Source organism: Mangifera indica, chromosome 11 (genome assembly GCF_011075055.1).
Source record: "Mangifera indica cultivar Alphonso chromosome 11, CATAS_Mindica_2.1, whole genome shotgun sequence".
Taxonomy (NCBI): Eukaryota; Viridiplantae; Streptophyta; class Magnoliopsida; order Sapindales; family Anacardiaceae; genus Mangifera; species Mangifera indica.
The window spans coordinates 10127023-10145387 of record NC_058147.1 but is presented as its reverse complement, the minus strand read 5'-3'; the positions used below and the strand labels follow the sequence as shown (position 1 = coordinate 10145387).

At 32.3% G+C, this 18365-nt stretch overlaps 1 protein-coding gene across 1 annotated transcript; it reads right to left on the bottom strand.

Moving 5' to 3' along the window:
• Positions 1–6817: 6817 nt before the first annotated feature.
• LOC123229732 (disease resistance-like protein DSC1) lies at positions 6818–10910 on the bottom strand. The gene is made up of 5 exons (XM_044655657.1): positions 10367–10910; positions 10282–10299; positions 9123–10215; positions 8583–8660; positions 6818–8486 (listed from the first exon to the last, which is right to left on the bottom strand). The coding sequence occupies exons 1-5, from the start codon at positions 10888–10890 to the stop codon at positions 7512–7514; spliced, it is 2688 nt and encodes an 895-aa protein (XP_044511592.1). The 5' UTR covers positions 10891–10910; the 3' UTR covers positions 6818–7511.
• Positions 10911–18365: the final 7455 nt, after the last annotated feature.

The following is an 18365-nucleotide window of genomic DNA, read 5'->3' as shown; positions in this document are numbered from 1 at the left end:
TTGATAAATCCTTTCATTATTGGTGAAGTTGTTATAATCACCTTTACCTTGTCCTTTTTAACCACGAACATGACCACATCCTCACCTTCGTCCTTTTTTATTAGTCTCACCATTATCATCTTTCAAAGAAACTTTCACTTTTAAAGTTTGCTTCAATGGTTCATCTTCCCTCTTTTTAATCTTATCATCATGGACTTGTAAAGAGTCTTGTAATTGTTCAAAGTAACAAAGAGTCTAGATCTTTGAACTCCTCAATGACACAAACCACATAATCAAACTTTAGAGTTAAGGAATGAAAAATCTTTTCTACCACATTAACATCATTAATTTGATTGTCATATCTTCTCATTTGACTTACGATAGTCTTTACCCTTAAACAATAATTTGAAATTAACTCAGAATCCTTCATATGCAAACCTCAAAATCACCTTGTAATCATTGGAGTCACATTATCTTCACTTTGTCAACTCCTTGAAATGAACATTGCAAAATCTTCTATGCTTCTTTTGAGGTAGTTGTATCGACCACCTTCACGAACATTACATCATCCAAACATTGATGGATGAGCGTGAAAGCTTGTTGATCCTTCTTCCTTGTCTTCACCAAAGCATCATTCTCATTCTATGGTAAATCAGCTTCATTTTTCAGGTTGTACATAATCGCTATCAACAATATCTCATACATCTAGTGAGCCAAGTACAATTTTTATGCGACGACACCATGTTCCATAATTTTCTTTGGTGAGGCAAGGAAATTAAAACAAATAAACTCCATTGTCATTTGTCATCTCTCAAAAGAGCTAGCATGTGATACCACTTTGTTAGAGAGGAGATAAATTTTAGAAAAGAGAGGTTTTGTGTGAGAGAATTATTGTGAGGAATACTAGTAATTTTTATTCATCCAAATCTTAAATACAAAACTACTAGGGTATTTATAGGCATAAAGATAACTTTTTATATCCTAAATACATGAACCTAACATTGAACTTACACTACTAACATTAAACTTGTGTATGAATCATGTATGAATATGAACTTAAACTTGTGAATGAATCATGTATGAACATAAACTTATGCTATGAACATGATTGAACATTATTAATAAAATTATGCTAACATTAAACTTGTGTCACATAAGATGCACTTAGAAAAGTGCAAATTAATCTTCAACATCTTTTTCATTCATTTCATGCTCTTTACCCAAAGCTACTGTAATACCCCTCATTCGGAATATACCCTTGGCAGCAATCTATATTATTATTATTATTATTTAAAGAGAATAATATAATAGCCATAAAATTTGATACTGGTGAGAAACCATCATAATATTTATTAGAAATCAATGAGTGTCTCAAAGTCTCCCAAAAGAAATTCATAAATTATAAATAAGCTAATAATTTTCGAATGGATAGATTCTATAAAATAAAATATCATAATAACAAACAAAATAGCGGTAAAAATAAGTGCAACTAAAGGCGCATTTCAACGTGTTGATCCACTCGCCTCCCCGCCTGCCCCATTGTTTTTCCTACCTGCAACACCCCAAAATAAATATATATGAGCTATAAAACTCAGTAGACCTTTAGAATAAATTCAATATCCCTTATGGTTATTCTCAACGGAACTTTACCATCACATGCGTCATTGACGCACTCGGCTAGACGCCCTTCTCAGGTGTCTCTTACGCCAACGTATTGGGGCATCCATCTCAGATACCTCTTACTTCATACTCCTCAATTTCGAACATCCATCACAGATGTTGTTTACATCATTATCACAAAACTAGTTAATAACAATTTTTCTTTTTTTTTTTTCATTAACTGAAACCGTGACGTCTCATCAAATAGTTCAAACATTCACAAGATCAGGACGTCACTGATCCCCAATTATGAGTGATACTATTGATTCAATTAGTATGATTATATTATTCCATAAAATTTTATATATATATATATATACACACATAAAATTAATTTGGAAAAACATCTACAAAATTAATATTCAAGACCATAAATCAATCACTCTACATCATATAAAATTTATTCTATCCATCTAAAAAAAACTAATTAATATATTTTCTGTGATTTAATTAAATGGTGCAGGTGCATTGTAGTAAGTGTGGGTGCATGCACAATATCCTATCTACCAAAAGTAAATGGTGCAGGTGCATTATAGTAAGTGTGGATGCATGCACAATATCTTATCTACCCAAAAATAACTTACACATGCTTAATTCCTTCTTCTTTTTCTTTATTTCTTCTTCATTCCTACAGACTACGTAATTTAAGTTGGCTTCCTGGAAAGAAGATGACGGTAGCTTTGCATGTCCTTTTAGACTTCGCTTCCTAACAGTTTCAGGTGGTGACCTAGTCACAACACCACTACATCGGTTTCGTGCAAGTGTGCCTAGTGTCTACTGCCACGCATATAATAGTTGATCTTCGTTTATTCGTCAGAGATCCATGATCACTCTCTCTCTAACTCTCAATCATCAAAACATCCCATAACTAATCATCATCATCAATACTGTACGCTACCTCCTCCTGATACAAACATATAATCACACACACATATATATATATAAAACCAACTTTCAGAATCTAGTTTACGACATGCAAAATTTTACATGGAATTTTGGCGTAAAACAATGGAATCGATGGCCTACCTCTCCTCCGACGATTACGTCGGTCTTCACATGGCAGTTATCTCCCTGTCTACATCCTTTCCTGGTCGACAAGCAACAGGTTCAGCTCTCTCCCTTTTTGACCAAAAGAATCGATTTCAATAAGAGAAAACTGGGAAGATGTAAACTGCAGCAGCCAGAGAAAAAAAATGGCTATTTTCTTTTCTTTATATAAGGAAGCAGCAAAGTATTCGCCTCCAAGAAAGTAACCGCTTTAATAATAAAAGGAGACGTTTCCCTTTCTCTGCCCCATTTTTTGGCATTGATATCACTCCAAAAACGCCTCCAGAAACAAAAAATCATTTGTGGCCTTAAATTCCCATATCAGTGTGTCTTTTAAACTAAACGTGTAAATATACATATATATATATATATATATTTAATTCGTATATATATATATTAAAATATAGCCACGAAATGCTTTTTCGAGTTCTCCCTTGGTGTATATAATTTCTGGATACAAGCATATACACACAATTTAATACTAACAAAATAATCGGACAATGATAACGAAATGACTAAATTGTCCTTTTTATTAATTTGAGAATATTACAGCTACAATGTTACAAACTCTAGGTAACACTAGCATTTATAGTTGTAACTCAACCTTTATTACTAAGTGATGTAAAGAGTTCTAATTTTATATTCATAAGCAACCATTATGGCTCCTTTAGGGACTTTTCATGCAACATTGAAAAAGAACATATTATGCCCCTCATCATAAATTTACCTTATATTAAACACAACATCAATCTTGGTACAAGCCTTGCTTTTCGGTTTTCTCACACAGATTCATTCGTCATATTCATTAACAACAATCATACCTACAATGTAAAGAATCTCAATAAGGTATACCTTTCCATGATTTGTTAAACCATAATTCTCTAGAATTTCGCTATGTGTGCAAAGGTATGGAATAAAGTTCTTAAATCTAAAACCCAAGTGTCAACATGACTATCAACCAATAAAATTAAAGTATCTTGTACCTTTTCAATTACAATATTGGCGAGTCATTTATTGTTGTTCTCCTCTTTCTGTAATGCTTTGCAATCCTTTGTATATTACATTTATTGCCACAATTACAACACTATATTATTTTCATATCTAGACTTGTTTCTTCAACTTTTGGATTAGAACCTTCTTCTATCTTTATTTGAATTTCTATAGCCCAAAAATTTTATTTCAACATTTAAAGCATTTTTCATCTCACCTATATCTTTACTATCCTCATTCACAAGAATTTTATCCTTGACCTTAATGAGTTTTAATTTTTCAATACCTATTGAATTACTAATTGTTGCTCTCATAGACTCTGAACAATTTTGGTAAAACGGCCAAAAAAGTTAGGACACGAACTTCATCATCAAAATTAATTTTTATATAAGATAATTGATCAATATCATATTAAAATCATTATAGGCTTTTTACATAATTCAAACAAGCTATGCATCATCCTACTGTGTTTGTCTCATTCGCCACAAAACTTGTCATATTTTTTTGTCAATACAAATTGAATGACCTTAAAAACTTGTCTATCAATGAGTTCTCTATATGTTAATTTATGATCTCAAAATGACTATAAGCACAAGGAAAATAATTTCAAAAGTTTGAAGTCAAAACATTCAACCATGAATACAACAAGATCAATTTATGGATATTATATCATGCATCATGTATGTTAAAAACTACCATAGGGATTTTGTAGAACTTACGCCTATTTGCAGCTCCTTTGTCTTTTACTTATATGATGGCATGTTTATCATGCTCGGTTCAAGATGGGATGACTCTAAGGTATCAACATGAGACACACATCATGTTAAAGGAAGAAATAATATAAGAGTGAAAATTCGAGAAAAGGTTAAAGGTCTCAATATGATTCTTTTATATAGAAAATGATGAATGGCTACTTACTAGCCATGTAAGAATATTCACATAAATCGTATCATATCTTAGTATCACCTCATATCCTAGATATTCCATGTCTTTGGGATACATGATATGATTATCAAAAAAGGTTAACTCCAATTAATGAATGTTTGTTCATCTAACATGCATGACTATTCACATCAACTAGCATTATCTAATATTTAAAACTTCTTTATCTAAATTGAATAAAAGCAACTCCCTATGTTCTATTCTAGCCCATCCATTTTTGGGTTATTTTACTTTGACCCTTTAAGAAGAAAAAGTCATAAATAAGTCCAACTATCCTATAAAACTTGCAACCGTCATCCTAGATTTAAAGCATGATTCGCTTTGTACAACTCAAAGCCTCGAAATGTCATGATATACCCTTTTTTTGTGTGATCCATAGGTTTTTCATTATGGTGATAGTTAACATATTCGTGATAAATCTATAATTTGTCAACCATCCATACACAAACAAAAATTACACTCTAACAAGACATTATGACCATCAAAATGACAAAGTGTTAGAGATAGATATGTACCTATTAACAATACAATTATCATATAATTCGATCATTTCCTCAACTAATGTCTCTTCAAGACTAAGACAAAAACTTAGTGTCTATATTAGGAAACTCTCAATATGCATTAACTGGAGTTTGTACCAACGATAAGACAATATTAGACTATGCAACAAATTAATCCTGTTATGACCATATTTGAGTGGCCATTAATTTATGTTAATAAGCCTAACAAAGATATTTAATCTTGTACCTAGGAGTAGTGAATCATGTATTAATCCATTATAACCCTCATACAATTCTCAATATAGTCAATCACTATTATTATCGTAATCCTTTCACAATGACTACATTAAACTGATATCAAACCATATCGATCTTTGTATAAGACGGTCTAGTAACCTCCAATTGAAGGATCACATGTACCACTATTTGTTAAAAGATATATTCCATAAACACTAGATTAACCACCCATATGAAATCCTCTTGATTGGTTAGTTTGGCAAACATATCTCCTCAATGTAAAACCATGTATTATACCAGATTGTCAAACAAACCATCTTGCCATGTGAAAATTATCATTATCTTTTGAAAGGGTTGTTCAACATTATAGTAATCCTAATTATATTACCTTTGCCTATAGTCACATTAATATCAAGACTATGATTGTTACTAAAATAGACACCATATGTGAACATAAGATATTAATTTAATTTATTTTAAGTAAATGACAATCCGATGGAGAAAAAATTATTTTATTAGTAAAAATATGATTACAATTACTAAGACACAGATGTGACAATTGGCTTTAGAGTATTTACTCTAACAATCTCAATCTTTAATTGATATTTTTCTAGTCACTTTTCTAAAGGAGGTAGATGCAATTTTCTATCATAAAGATGATCTTCAATCTGCATCTTTCTAAATGTGTAATTTATTTCCAAATTCTAATATCAACAGTTGTCATTAGGATTTTATCAGATGCTAACAAATCATAAATCCCTATGAAAGTGAAATATAACCAAAAAATTACTAAAATAACCACACACAAGCACAAAATTTATAGCGGTTTACACTCCGTATGAGAGTCATATCCATATTTCTAAAAAACTACAAAATACTCTCACAAGCCTCGCAAATTGGTTCACTCTAAGCCTCTCTCTAGTCATGCTCACTCTCTAATTGTAACCTTTTCTTCTATTGTATTCCATTTCGAACTCCAGGATTATGGAATACCATTCCTAATATTACTCATAATTCATATCCTATTAAGACTCTTATTTAAATTCCTAAAAAAAAAATTATATTTTTTTCATAATTATATTTTTTAAAGGAAAAATTCTAGATAAAAGAAATTAGAAAATTTTATATTCTAATTGGAAATTAATTTGAGTTGAAGTTCCACAATTTTGACAAATCTTTCATATAATTTCTACTTACATCAATGATACAGGAGAGAGCCAGAGCATTGCAAAGAGTAGGAGGGTACAGAGTTGTTTCATTTGGGTTGTGAGTGAGAAATGATATCCGTTGAGTGTAAGTGAAATTAGAATATGCGAAGATTCTGATTTTCATTTAATTAATTTCATATGAATAAGACAAGAACTTGTTCGCGGAACATTTGGCCCAGATCATAAGTGAAGTATAACAAATAAAAGCAAATGATTAGATGGAATAAAAGGAGAAAAATAAACATGTGGCAAATGTATCTAAGAATCGAAGCAAAATGAAATCTTCAAAAAAAAAGACTTTACAGAAAGACAACGGAAAAAGAAAATAGTAACTTATTTACCTTGAGCTGGATCCACAGCCATTGAAAATTTCAATTTTTTGGCCAAAAGAATGTACCCCAAACTCCACACTTTTTCACTTTGCAGCAATCTAGTCTTTTAGTATATGAATTCTCAACATGAAATCGGATGCTTATGTCACGATATCTTTTATCTCTAGGTAAAAGTGGATCAGACAACTTAGAAGTAAGATCATATCCCAGGAATAGGTGATCTGAATCCACATAGTCGGGTCCAGTACCATAGTCCCATACACTCAAAGTTCCATGGAAGACTTCCTTTACACCATCTTCATTGGTGACCGACCACTCAAAGCCAATTGCCAAACCCTGGCCTTTATTATGATATTCTTGAAACTCCACCACAACACAGATAACAAGAGAAGTCAATTCACTACGAATAAAATTTGCCTGTGGAGGCAGAGTTATAAAAGAACCTATACTCTGAAAGACAAACCACTCTGGAATTTCACTTCCCGGAAAACTGATGTAACCACTCTCAGTTTTTAGAAAATTTCCCTGTTCCAATCTCTGTAGCAGAAAACAAGAAATAAAAATGAAGTTAACCAGTAATGGACATCATACCAAATAAGAAAGAGTGAGGAGACCATTCAGTTTTCCCCATCCATACATACCCTTGAAGTATCAGGAATCCTTGATCTTCGAAAATATTTTATAATTTTACAGAGGTAGTTTTGATCCAGTTTGAAACAATTGCAGAAGTTAATTCTTATGCTGTAAGGAAAATATCTTCTGAAGACATCGAACATACATGGTGATGCTTCCAATGATATGCAATTGTTTGCATCTATAATTTCTAAATTTCTTGGAAGCAACGGCAGGATTCGAAGCCTCTCACAATAGCTTACATCAAGATAAGATAATTTAGACAGGTATACAATACTTTCCGGAGTGCTGTCAAAGAAGTTTCTGCCAAGAAGTAAACATTTTAGTGATGATAACCGACCAATATTGTTTGGTAACTTCACAATACTACAGTTGGTCAGATCTAATTCTTCTAGACAGCTTAAATTTAGAATGGATGTTGGAACTTCTCTTGTAGCGATCCTCTCTGCTTTAAGCACCCTCAACGCATCTAAATTTCTCAATTTATCTGGCAATCCATGAAGTTTTAAACACCCAGACACATGGAGATGTTTAAGAGATTTCAACTGGCAGATATTGCTTGGGAGCCTCTTAAGCTTTGAGCAGTCCTTAAGATTTAATTTAATCAGTCTGGATAAATTCTCTACTGATAATGGCAACTCCTCGATTGCAGTTTCATCTAAATATAACTCTTTCATATCCCACGAGACTTGGGGAAACTTCTTGAGTTTTGAACATCCAGAAAAGATAACTTTTTCAAGAGAAGCTACATGAATGTTTGTCGGAAGACTCTCAAGGCCTCTGCAGTGCCTTAGATTTAACATATGAAGCTTATATTCGCAACCGTCAATAGATGAAGAAATCTCATGTAAACTTATACAACCTTCCAAAACCAAAATTTTAAGATTCGGAGTCAATGAGAGATCTTGCACTCTCAAATGTTTAGAAAAACGGAGATCAATATGTTTCAAATTATGGAGCTGTAAGAGATAAGTAATAAGTAACACAAATTAATTAGCACTTTGATATTGACAACATAAAAAAGAAATATCGTAATACAAAAATCACTGCATTACCTGACCACCAGACCAAAGTTGTTCAATACTGCTGTGAGGCATGTCAAGTGAAACAAGGTTCTTTGACGAAAAAATTGGCTGCAATGATTTCAATGGACATCCATGCCAACATACGTATCGTAGCTCAGAGGAAACAAAACAAAGCCGCGGGGAAACATACACTTTATTGATATTATTCACTTCATCATGCGAGTTATGTAGTTTAAAGAATCTCAATTGATCCATCACTTCTAAAGAAGAAGGTTGTAAGGATATGATCTCTGCTTGCTTAGACATGTCTAAACATATGCCTTCAATTGCATTAGACATCTGATGCCATAGAAAGAAAATTTCTCAGCTATAAACCTTTTAAGAGTTTATAAGCAATTATTTTTTAAAGCCTTAAATAACGATTAACACATAAACCAAAACACATTTATGTCAGCCCAAACTAATTCAAATAATAAAAGTCGGAACGTATTTCTCATATAGTTGATATTATGCTAGATCTCATATATAAAAATTAACAATCTAACTTTACATAATACCTTCAACTCTCACCTTTTTTTCCTTCAATACACTGAAGGTATCTTCATGGTACCATAAACGACTGCGTAAACCAGGATTTCTCAAGGATTCTTGTCGGACAATTTCCCTTCCCATAGTTTGAAGCAAATTATGCATTTTTACCTTGTTGTCTCTTGATATGGTCATGAGACACTTGTCTTTGAGAACACTTAGTCCGATTTCAGCCTCCAAGTAACAAGCATTCAAGAAGTCCATCACAAATTCTATATTCTCTAACTTAAGGAAACATGCAATATCTAAGAATAGATTTTGTTCATCATCACTCAGTCCCTCATAACATAATTTTAGTACATTATGAATATCCTTATGAGGAATTATTTCTAATCTATTTATTGCACTTTCCCAAATTTGTTTTGACTTACCAATTAAATGGCAACCCAACACTTTAAGAGCTAATGGAACACCTTCAACATAATTTACAACCCTTTTTGATAGGCCATTGTAATCTTTGTCAAGATTACTTTGTTTAAAAGCATACCAACTAAAAAGCTGAAGAGCTGCATCCTCATGCAACCCTATCATCTCATATATATATTTTTCACCAACTCCACAACTTCGAAGTACTTGTCTATCAGTAGATGTTATAATGATTCGACTTCCTTGGCCAAAACAATATATATCTTCAACTAAACACTCTATTTGACTCAAAGTTGTCACATCATCAAAAACAATGAAAACTTGTTTACGTTTAAGCATTTCATTTTTTACTTTAGAATTTATCTCCATATCAGGATGTTTTAAAATAGTTGAAAGAAGTTTGTGCCGCATTGGATTTAGTCCATCAGTACTCATTGATTCTTCCCTAATATTTTCAGCAAAATAAGAACCCTTAAAAGAATCACTTATTTTGTTGAATACACACTCTGCAATAGTTGTCTTACCTATACCAGGCATTCCCCAAATTCCTATAGCATGGACATTTCTTGACCCAGTGCACAGTAAATTTATAATGTGCTGGATGGTTGATTCAACTCCAAACAATTTTTTGTAATCATTAGTTGGGATCATGATGTTTAGTGTCTTCCAAATATCTATGACAACTTTATTTGCAAGATTGTAATCGAACCTAACAAAAATGAAAAAAAAAAATTGTTATAATGCAATGATTCATTAAGAGATGGAAAATTCTAACAAAAAAGAAAAAAAACTGCTGTATATAATGTGAAAATTAAATTAATAAGCTGACACTGCAGGTGCGAAATTAAAGAGTAAAAAATTACGGGTCCTCTTCTGTTGATCGGCCGGATATATTAGCTGCTTCTGTCAAAGCATTCTTCCACTGCAGCACCTTATCTTTAAATTGTTCTTCTGTCAGTTGTACCCTCTCTAAGTTCTTCTCACCATAACTTTCTACAAGCTTTTTAAATCCCTCTCCGAAATTTCCAGTTTGCTTCCTTACATCTGATGGATTGATATGATAGAAAACTGGTATTACCACCTGTTTTTGCGTATCCCTGCACTCCATGATCTTAACAAGTTCTTCCAGACACCATCTTGAAGATGCATAACCTTCAGAGAAAATGATAACTGAAATCATGGAATCTGAAATTTCCCTAATAAGAGATGAAGAAATGTTCTCTCCTCTCCTAAGTTCGTAATCAATGAAAACATTTATATTTCTACTCTTCAAAATTCCATGTAAAGTGCTGGTAAAAGTGTTGCGGGTGTCAACACCACAGAAACTGAGGAATACATCATGCTTCTTCACTTCAACAGTAGTGGAAGAAGAAGAAGAAGCCATCCTACTTCGTACACAGCAAAAATTAACTAGCACCGTCTGCTGAAGCAACGAATATAATATTGTTTTTTCTGAAAAATATCTATCATCAAAGTACAGTCACTTACTCTACAGTGTTACTTCCTTGAACCAACCATTAAAGTTATTGGCCAAAAATCTTGTCACCTGGAAAATATCTATCATGAAAGAAAAGTCATTTATTCTACAGTGTTACTTCTTTGCAACTCCGACTAAAGTTATTGGCCAAAAATCTAATTAACACCGAGGTTGAGTGTATTTTTAAATTCTTATTTATTAAATTTTAAAAAATAAATATTTATGTATCATCAAATTTAGTTAATGTTACAGATGCAGTGGCTTTGCACCAATAAAGTCAAGAAAATGGATGGGAAAGCAATTATTATTGCAAGAAGAAATTGGAGAGGCTGACGTAGGAGAAGAAAATTTGGCTAAAGGAGTATGAAAACATTAATGGCATTGGAAACTTGGATTAGAAGGAAGCCATTTTTGCTGACTAGAGGGGTGGCAATTCTCCTATAAATACCCCCCCTCTCTTCATGTAATCGACACACTTTCTTCACACAAAGTTTTCTTCTTGCTTCTTCTTTTGCTTCTTGTCATAATTTCGGAAGCTTTTTTTCTATTAATTCAATAAATTTCATTATTTTATAACATGTTATCAATACGATCAGTTCAGGAATATTATAATATTTTTATTATGTTGTTATGCTGCTTATATAAATATGGATATCCCAGTTGTGATATCTCAGTTATCTTTTTATGCTTTTATTTAAGTTTTCTTTATAATTGTACTCTCTTTGCAACCCGAAGTTTACAAAATTGTAAATCTAGACCTGAAGTCCTAAAACTCTTAAATCTAGACCTGAAGTCTGGAATATCATAAATCTGAACCTGAAGTTCTGAATCTTATTTGTAACTTGAAGTTTACAAAATTATGAATCTGGATCTGCAGTCCTAAATATCATGAATCTGGATCTGAAATCCTGAATATCATTCGTAACCCGAAGTTTACGAAATTATAAATTTGTGACCTGAAGTCATAAATATTATTTGTAACCTGAAGCTTACAAAACCAAGAATCTGGATCAGAAGTCCTGATATTATTTAAATATTTATTTTTGTTGTATTCTATTTATTTGAATATTTATTTATTCGCATCTTTAGTTATTGAATCTCTATTTATTTGAATTATTTATATCCGATTTACAACCTGAAGCTTATAAAATCACGAGAATATATATATATGGGTCCGAAGTCCCAAGTTTTACGATTTACAACTTAAAGTTTGTAAAATCAAGAGAATACATATATATGGGCCAGAAGTCCCAAGTTTCATCAAAGTCTTTATTTTAGAATAATTATATCACATTTGCAACCTGAAGTTTGCATAAAATGTGAAAAATATGGACTTGAAGTTTAAAAATATAATCAGAATACTATTATAATATTCTGAATACTAATTACAAAACCAGAAGTTTTGTAAATATGAGATAATATATGGACCTGAAGCTTTCAAAATTAGTCCCAATATTTCTCCTATAAAATCAGCTATTTTGTAAATATGAGATAATATTTGAACCTGAAGTTTCAAAGATTAACTCATATATATTGTCTGTAAAACCAGAAATTTTGTAAATATAACAATAATTGAACCTGAAGTTCCTAAAATTGGATGGATAATATTAAATGGGCTTTTTGTATAAGTCTGCACCTAGAATTTATGAGCCTTGAAAAACTAACTAAATAAAATGTCTCAGAAGGACAAATACAAGGTTGTTATTATCTTTCGGCATCATATCCCTGAAGGATTGCAAACCGAAATATGGATATAATGATAAATCCATTAAATTTGTGGAGAAATTTGAAAGATAGATTTGAACATCATATTTAATAATACTCTCAATGACTCTATATTTAGTATAACTCTGTAATATTCAGAATCTTTTCCTGAATGTGGAAGATAAAATATTTCCCACATTTTATGCTCCTGTAGTAGCAATATCGAAAAAAAATTCTGAATTAATATTTTCTCGTTATATATCGTTCCCTGAAGTGAACGCAACTACCAGAAGTAGTTGTAATGCAGAGTAAACCACAAAATAATAAGTGTGGTTATAAATGTCATTGGCGGTGTACCTGTAGTACACACAAACATTGGGTGGATCTATATTAAGCACCCATAAGAATTAAATTTTTGATAAGTTAGATCCTGTCAATCTAATGATTCTTGATGTTTTAAATCTTCTTTCAAAGAATAACAGTATAGTGACAAAGATGCCCAAGATTTTTTTAAATCCATCATATATATATTTTGAAGTCATAAAAATTATTTTTTTCTTTTAATATCATGTTCTCTTCCTTTCAATATTTTGTGTACGTTAAAACTAACGTAATTTTTAAATGAAAGGAAATGGACTCCAAAATTGAAGCGTTGACTTCAAAAGCTGATGTGGAAGACATATGTTTGGTGGATAGTGCAACAACGCACACAATTCTTAAGGAAAAGAAATTTTTCTTAACTTTAGCATTAATCGAAGCTAAAGTAAATATCATATCAGGATCAATTGATCTGATAGAAGGCTCTGGAAGAGCCACAATTATGTTAAATAATGGGACCAAATTAAGCATTAATGATGCATTATATTCAAGTAGATCCAGAAGAAATCTATTGAGTTTGAAAGTTATAAGAAAAAATGGTTATCATCTTGAAACCATGAGTGAAAATGGTGCAGAATTCATTTGTATAACTAGTAATACCTCCGAAAGAAGGCTTATACTAAAAAAATTGTCTGCTTTATCATCTGGATTGTATTGTACAATCATAAAGGCAATTGAAACCTACGTAGTATCGAACCAGAAGTTCGTTGATCCAAAAGTATTTATGCTTTGGCATGATCGTTTACACCACCCAGAATCTACAATGATATGTAGGATTATTGAAAATTCACATGGACATACATTATAGAATCATAAAATTTTATTGTCCAATGAACAATTCTGCACCGCCTGTTCTCAAGGCAAATTAGTAATAAGACCATCTCCCTCCAAAATTGGAGGTGAATCCCCATCTTTCCTGCAAAGGATTCAAGGAGATATATGTGGACTCATTCATCCACCAAGTGGGTCATTTCGTTATTTTATGGTTTTAATTGATGCATCTGCACGATGGTCTCATGTTTGTTTATTGCCTACTCGAAATGTTGCATTTGCTAAACTGTTAGCACAAATTATCAAATTAAAGGCACATTTCGTAGATTATTTGATCAAGTCAATACGGCTAGATAATGTTTGTGAATTTACATCCAAAACATTTGATAATTATTGCATGTCTATGGGGATTGAGGTTGAACATCCAGTCCCACATGTCCACATAGAATGGATTAGTTGAGTCTCTTATCAAATGACTCCAGGTAATTACACGTACCTTATTATTAAAAAGTTAATTACCTACTTCTATGTGGGGACATGTTATATTACATGCTGCAGCGTTAATTCGCTTGCGAACTTCTTCTTATCATCAATATTCTCCCCTACAATTGGACCTTGGTAACCAACCTAATATATCTCTTTCGAGAATATTTGGTTGTGTTGTATATGTCCCTATTGCGTCTCATCAACGCACAAAAATGGGACTTTAACGTCGTTTGGGAATATATTTTGGATATAATTCACCATCCATTATCAGGTACCCAGAACCATTAACAGGTGATCTTTTTACTATACGATTTGTAGATTGTCACTTTAATGAGACAACTTTCCTGTCTTTAAGGGAAAAGAAAATGCCTCCTGAAGTTAGGCATGAACTTACTTGGTATGTACCTACCATGTCTCATTTAGATCCTCGCACATCCCAAAGTGAAACTGAAGTGCAAAGGATAATGCGATTACAAATTATTGCCAACCAAATGCCTGATGCATTTGTAGATACGACAAAAGTAACAAGATCACATGTTCCAACTGCTAATGCACCAGCAAGAATCAATGTGACTACTGAACAATCCATTCGAGCCATAACTGATCCACCTACCTCACGCCAGAAGCATAGTAGACCTATTGGATCAAAGGACACTATTCCTCAAAAAAGAAAGGCAAATAATCAAACAAATATTCCTCCAGAAGAGGTTATGGTCCCTGAAGAAACTCAAGCCCCTGAAGTGGTACAAAATCCTGAAGAACAGGAAAATGAGAATATTGAAATATCTTTAAATTATGTTTATACACGAGAGGTGTGGAATCGTGAAATATTTATAATTGATGACATATTCTCATTTGCAGTAGCTACTGAAATTCTGAATGATGATGATTTTGAGTCATGTACTATGGTTGAGTGCAAACAAAGACATGATTGGCCTAAATGGGAAGAGGCAATTCAAGCAGAATTAGTTTTTCTAGCAAAACGTCAAGTGTTTGGGCATGTAGTTCCAACACCTCAAGACGTATAACCCGTTGGATATAAATGGGTATTCGTGAGAAAAAGAAATGAGAAAAATAAAATTGCTAGATATAAAGCCAGGCTTGTAGCCCAAGGTTTTTCCCAAAGGTTTGGTATAGACTTTGATGAAACATATGCACCTGTGATGCATATAATCACATTCAGATATTTAATCAGTTTAACAGTCTCTGAAGGACTGGATATGCGTTTAATGGACGTAGTTATTGCTTATTTGTATGAAAATTTGGACACTGAAATTTATATGAAACTCCCTGAATGATACAAATTGTCTGAAGCAAAAAAGGTCAATTCAAAAGGCTTATACTCAATTAAATTACAATGATCATTGTACGGATTAAAACAATCCGGATGTATGTGGTACAATTGTCTCAGTGAATATTTGAAAAAAGAGGGCTATGTGAATGACTCTATATGCCCATGTGTCTTTATCAAAAGGTCAGAATCAAGATTTGTCATTGTAGCAGTTTATGTTGATGACATGAATTTAATTGGGACTTCTAAAGAGCTCTTAAAAACTGCTGAATATATGAAAAAAGAATTTGAAATGAAGGATTTGAGGAAAACAAAATATTGTCTCGGCCTGCAGATCGAGCATAATTCAAATGGAATACTTATCCATCAATCAGCGTATATTGAAAAATTATTAAAACGCTTTAATATGGATAAGGCTTATCCTTTGAGCACCCCAATGGTTGTTCAGTCTCTTGATCCAAAAAAGGACCCATTTCGTCCTAAAGAAGAAGATGAAAAGATACTTGATCCTGAATACCATATCTTAATGCCATTGGAGCTTTATTATATTTGGCCCAATGCATGAGACCGGATATATCCTTCGCAGTTAATTTATTAGCCCGATTTAGCTCTGCACCAACCCGTCGTCACTGGAACGGAATCAAACATATACTCCGTTACCTATGTGGAACTCAAGATTTGGGATTATTCTATTCTGTCAAATCTCCTAAAATCCTAGTTTGGTTGGATATGCAGATGCTGGTTATCTTTCTGACCCCCATAAGGCTCATTCTCAAACGGAATATATTTTTACTTATAATGACATAGCTATATCATGGCGCTCCACCAAGTAGACCTTGGTTGCAACTTCTTCAAATCATTCAAAAATTTTAGCTCTTCATGAAGCCAGCCGAGAATGTATATGGTTACGGTCTGTCATCCATCATATCTAGAATGCATGCAGTCTTCCTTCTACAACAAACACTCATTCCATATTATATGAAGACAATGTAGCATGTATAACCCAAATTAGAGGTGGATACATCAAAGGAGACCGAACCAAATATATCTCACCGAAGTTCTTTTACACTTATGAGCTCCAGCAGAGTAAAAAGATTGATGTCAAGCAAATAAGATCCAGTGAGAATCTTGCAGATTTGTTCACTAAGACATTACCGACATCAACATTTGAGAAGTTAGTGTATAACATCGGTATGAAGCGACTCAACAAGCAACTAAGTTAATCCTACTACAAAGAGGGGGAGCGCTCATCAGGGGGAGCATTCATCAAGCAAAATTTTGAAGTTTATCAAACATTGGACAAAAGGTGCACTATACTCTTTTTCCCTTCACTAGGTTTTGTTCCACTGGGTTTTACTTATAAAGTTTTTAATGAGGCAGTTTAAGCACGTCCAACGCCAACTTACAGGACATTTAATAATTATATTCTTTTGCTTTAGTTTTTATCCCATTAGGTTTTTCCTTAGCAAGGTTAATATAATTATCTGTAAGTGGTGAAAATCCAAAGGGGAGTGTTACAGATGCAGTGGCTTTCCACCAATAAAGTCAAGAAAATGGGTGGGAAAGCAATTATTATTGCAAGAAGAAATTGGAGAGGCTGACGCAGGAGAAGAAAATTTGGCTAAAGGAGTATGAAAACATTAATGGCATTGGAAACTTGGCTTAGAAGGAAGCCATTTTTGCTGACTGGAGGGGCGGCAATTCTCCTATAAATACCCCCCCTCTCTTCATGTAATCGACACACTTTCTTCACACAAAGTTTTCTTCTTGCTTCTTCTTTTGCTTCTTGTCATAATTTCGGAAGCTTTCTTTCTATTAATTCAATAAATTTCATTATTTTATAACAGTTAATACCTTTTATTATTTTAATTATAAATTATTGGTTTATCTATTTTAATAAATATAATCACAAAAAATACTTTAATTGTTATGTATATAATGGGTTTCCACATAACAAAACATTTAGGGCCTGGTGTACCCATAAGAGGTGACCATTTATTGTTCTGGGCTGCCAATTGCGGCTTTGATAAAACACATTTATTGAATTGGGTGATACTTATCAATTGGTTGTGAAAAATCCCATTATAAATACCCCACTAGTTTTGTATAATCTACCAGACATTCTCTTAAAAGGCCTTATGTACACACTTCCTCAATTTGCCTCTCCACTCTTATTGTGGTTATATTTCTTTCATTGTATTTATAATATTTTATTAACACAATCTGTTTAGAAATATTTTAATATCACTAATATTTAAATTATATCATTGTCTTGATTATATAATACAATATAAATATTTCAAATATGATATTATTCTATTTACAAAAATACAAACTATGGATGTTTTAATTATTTTTATTCTTCTATTTAATTTTTCCTTACATTTATTTTCCCATTTGGAAAAAGTAAATTGTAGTTATATTATCTTTATAATTGTTTCATATTTGTAAATACAAATTATAATTATATCTCACTTACAACCTCAAGTTTAATAAATCCTAAAAAATATAGACCTGAAGTCCTAAATATAATGAGAACCAATATTTTAAATACTATAATTTAAAACTCAATATTTTGAATATTAATTACAAACTCTGAAGTTTTGTGAATATGGGCCAAATACGAACTTGAAGTTCCGACACAATTTTTGTTCATCAAATTGCTAATTTTTGTTACTTTTATCAACCTACAATTAGTGAAAATATCAAATCTCGTAAAATTTCAATATGTTGCTCTAAGATTGGATAAAGA